General features: G+C 48.6%; 1 protein-coding gene across 1 annotated transcript in view; it reads right to left on the bottom strand.

Moving 5' to 3' along the window:
• Positions 1 to 413: 413 nt before the first annotated feature.
• The window catches only part of LOC124469055 (forkhead box protein N3-like), a 17,612-nt gene continuing 13,757 nt past the window's right edge, over positions 414 to 4,268 (bottom strand). Inside the window, exons 3-4 of the mRNA XM_047022145.1 lie at positions 2,310 to 2,445; positions 414 to 975 (exon numbers count right to left, since the gene is read on the bottom strand). Of these exons, the coding sequence (XP_046878101.1) occupies positions 495 to 975; positions 2,310 to 2,445 (617 nt within the window). The 3' untranslated portion in view covers positions 414 to 494. The remainder of the gene's footprint in view (positions 976 to 2,309; positions 2,446 to 4,268) is intronic.

Genomic DNA, 4,268 nt, shown 5'->3' with positions numbered 1-4,268 from the left:
GTTTAACTTGTTTTCCCAAATCTGATACAACTTTTTTTCTATGGCTTTCATCCCCTTTTCATGACTAAAACAACAAAGACCCATGAGAACTGATCACCCACGATAGTTAGTGTTGCTGGACATGTAATAGGAAAACAGAGATTTTTGATATTGCCACAAATAAGTAGGATTCACCTAATGCCCTGGAGATAAAGATACAGATCTGCAGGGAGAGCCTGCTGAAAGATTAACATTTAGTAACTTTATCTCTTGGCCTGTGTGGTTTGGTGTGTGCTTGTGTGTGTGTATGTGTGTATTCTGTGTGTGTGAGTGACAGACAGAGAGAAACAGAGTGTGTCTGTGAGAAAGAGTGTGAGAGTGTGTACATGTTCATGTGTGTGTGCGTGCACTCTGTGTGTGTGTGTGTGTGTGTGTGCGAGTGACAGACAAAGAGAATGTGTCTGTGAGTGTGAAAGCGTGTACATGTTTGTGTGTGTGTACGTGTGTGTCCTGCCTTAGTCTCTGAGGGCCTCCTTGGGCTCCTTTTGCCCCTTGGCGTTGCGGTTGGTGATGTTGTTGAGACAGGCCCTGACGCCAGCCAGGTGGAGCAGGGATCCGGCCGCTTCCTTCATCTCCTCGTCGTCGCTCTCCGGAGGCTTCTCTGCCGCGCGGCGCTTCTTCAGCGGCAGCGTGTCGCTCAGGGCTCGCAGGCGGTTTTTCGTCCACGGCAGCGTGGCCCGCGCTCGCCGGGCCTGCTGGGATAGGAAGGCGGAGTCCACCGGAACCTCCCTGGGCTCGGATTTGACCCCTCGGAGGTCCACGGCAATGACGTTGTCGCCCTCATCGTCATGGTCACCGGAGGGGCCCTGGGAAGAGCAGGGCATGCTGGGAGAGAGGCCGGAGCTGTAGGTGTGGTCCTCTCCTAGGTCGTCGCCGGGAGGGACAGAGTCGGGGGCGGAGCTTTGGCCGCGGGTCAGGTAGTCCCCCAAAGCCGACCTGAGGGGGGGAGGAGGAGAGAAAGAGGGAGAAGGGAGGGAGGGGTCGGTGGGTGAGGAAAGAGGGGAGGGAAGGGGAGGTGGGGAAAGGGGAGGAAAGAGTGATGTGGATGGTGAGATGGGGAATGGTGGAGGGGGAGAGAGGGAGATGGGGGGAAGAGATGGAGATGGGGGAGAGATATGCGGGCATTGGGGGAAAGGGAAGAAGGGGTAGAGGGGGAGAAGGGGAGTTGGAGGGGGAGGGATGGAGGGGGAGAAGGAGGGGGAAAGGTAGGCGGGGGATGGGAAGGAGGGAGGTAGAGGGGTAGAGCACAGGGAGAGCGATGGCAGTTACTCCTACAGTTCACGACAGAGACAGCTAGAACACTTCTTAAATATCACGTAGATGAGCAGCGTCGCCACAATCTCCACAGGTAAGGTTCCTAATCTTCCAGTGAGGGCTGCACACCATGGCATCAGCAGTCACTACTTCAGAGCCCTCAGTCTCCCCTCCCCTCTGTTGGTTTTTCTGGAACAGAATTGTTCACATGCAGCGTACAACAGAACGATTCTCTGTACAGAGCACGTTAAAATAGAGCTTTGTGTCTCAGCATGAAGCAGATCAGAGGACCCTAATATCCTATAAATCACAAGGTAGCCCCCGTAGTCCTCAACATCTCTCACGCCCCGTCTTGCTTCAGAGGGGCCGTATTAATATCTTATATGAAAAACAGACAGTCCTCTATGTGATCAAATATTCAGTGCATACCTTATGTGAGCCTTTGGGTATGTTTAATTCATTAGACGGTGTCGGCCTTCATGGTGATGGATGTGCGTGTCCAGGCATGTTGCTGGGCGGATGTGGATCATAAAGTTCTTAGTTGAAATCAAATCTGTGTGTGTGTGTATATATGTGTGTGTGTGTATATGTGCGTGTGTGTGTGTGTGGCTACTACGTAAACATGGATAAAGTGTACTGAACACACGCTGTCCCAAGCAAAATTATCCTTACATTTATTTTAAATGGATTATATGAGATTGCACATGTCTTTTCTACACAGATGGAAGTGTAATTAAAAGTTTCTAGATTTTAAATATTCAATTACTGCTTGACAACTGTACAGTAACATTTGTAAGCATTATACTTTGTAAGTATACTTTGAGTATAATATTTTTTGCTTGGCTTTGCAAACCTTTCTGTAACTTGATGAGAATACTGTAAAAAAAAAGAAGATGATCCTGGAAAATGGAAAAACAAATGTGTGTGACTGTCTGTATTGTGTTGCATGTGGTTTTGTGTGCGTGTGATCTATGATCAATCGCCTGCTTAGCGGAATGAGAAGCAGGGTCACTGACCTAATGCCTGAGGTCTTGCTCCCCAGGGGGCTGATGGGTAGGGGCCGTATGACAGGAAACAGTCCCTGGCTTCTGATGCGGGCGCCATTTTGGATCACTCCTCCGGGAACTGGAGAGATGAGGGCACACACAAGGACTTACACAGAGATACACACAGATCCACGCCAACAGACACCAGTGTACACCAACACACACACACAAACACACACACACAGTCAACACACACACAGTCAACACACACACACAGAAATGCCCACAAATACACATGCATACACAAAACACACACAAAAAGCAGTTTTTAAAGTTTAGATCTCTAAAGGAGGCATGAAGGATAGAAGTGCCCCACTAACAACAGGAGACCTGGTGGTTGGATGAATGTTCACTGGTTGTCTGACTCCTCCAGCGGAGAGGTATTGATGAGAGGGGGGAGGTTAAATTGAGCGGGAAACCGTCATAAATGAATTAAGCCTGCTGCAAATCATTAAATTAGCAACGACTGCTGTGCGACTGGATCCATCCCATCGAATGGAGAGCAAAAGAGCAAAGCGGGTCTTAACATGGTCGTCGATGTTTGAATGTGTGCGTGTAATACGTGCGGCCACTGAACCTTACAGCCTTCACAGCTGTCCAGGGGGAGACAAGGGGTGTGTGTGTGTGTCTGTGTGTGAGGGTCTGTAATTGTGAGTCAGTGTCTGGGTCTGTCTGTGTGTGTCTCTGTGTGTGTGTGTGTGTGTGTGCATGCTTGTGTCTGGCTGTGTCAAAAAGCTTTAGTTATTCAAGGCTGGCTGCTCGTGCCCCAGTTCATTAAAACAGCTGTCATCTTCTGGGGTCAGTTTGTTTCTCAGAAACCATGACCAAGATGAGCTTTGTCTCTGACTGCATTTTGAACATTTCATAATTCAGCTGTCCACACAGTATTTGCATCACAGCAAATGTCATCTTGTTCATTTAACACCAGGAGTGCTCACTTCAGTCCCTGGGTGTTTCATAGAGGTCCACTCTCATGACATGAACCCATATCAGCACTCCTGGTGTTAAATTAACACTTTGAAATGTGCTTTAGACAAACTGCAGAATTACACACACTTGGATTGTATAAAGCCTAATTGTGTAGCTAGCTGTAATTGTATAAATATCTAAGTGTGAAAGCCTGTTTGAATCAAGCTTATCCGAAGCAGGAGGGATTCTGGAGTTTCTTCCCCCTAGCTGTTCTCGAGAGACTGTATCTATTGTGATCCTGTTGATTCCAGTGGAGGGACTGCAAACAATATCTCCACTGTAGCTCCTGATAACCTTATAAGTAAGTCCACTGCGCAGGGACTATGTTGTAATCTTGATCACTTACTGTGTGGTGTATATGTGTGTGACTGTGTGTGGTGTGTGATGTGTGGTGTGAGTTTGGTGTGTGTGTCCAGGTCTCCCTGAGTGAACCCCCCCACCCCCCATCTCACTCCAGCCGGGCTTTTCGTTGCCATGGCGATGTCTCCAATTCCACATGCCACAGAGTAGTAGATCATGCATCAGCGAAGACAGAAACGGAGAGGAAGAGAGAGAGAGAGAGAGAGAGAGAGAGTGAGAGAGAGAGAGAGAGGTAGAAGGAAATAAAGAGAGGGAGAAGAAGATGGGAAGAAGATGAAATAGAAAAAGAGAGACAAAAGTAAAAAGGGGAGATATGGAAAGAACGAAACAGGGAGGTAGAGGGGGAGAGGGAGTAGGGCTGAGAGAAGGAGAATGGAGGGGGAGCAGAGGGGAAGGGAAAGAGAGGAAGAGGGAGAAAGAGAGGGAGAGAGAGAGGGAAAGAGAGTAAGAGAAAAGAGGGGGAGTGAGAGAGAGAGAGAGAGAGAGAGAGAGAGAGGGAAGGGAGGGAGGCAGGAAATACCTCAATGTTCAACATGGCCTCTCATAGCATAGCGACACGCTCCTGACCACCCTAGTGTTTACCCTAGATACACACCAACC

Source organism: Hypomesus transpacificus, chromosome 6 (assembly GCF_021917145.1).
Source record: "Hypomesus transpacificus isolate Combined female chromosome 6, fHypTra1, whole genome shotgun sequence".
NCBI classification, from domain to species: Eukaryota; Metazoa; Chordata; class Actinopteri; order Osmeriformes; family Osmeridae; genus Hypomesus; species Hypomesus transpacificus.
The sequence above is the reverse complement of the archived record's forward strand: the minus strand, read 5'-3'. Positions and strand labels throughout refer to the sequence as shown.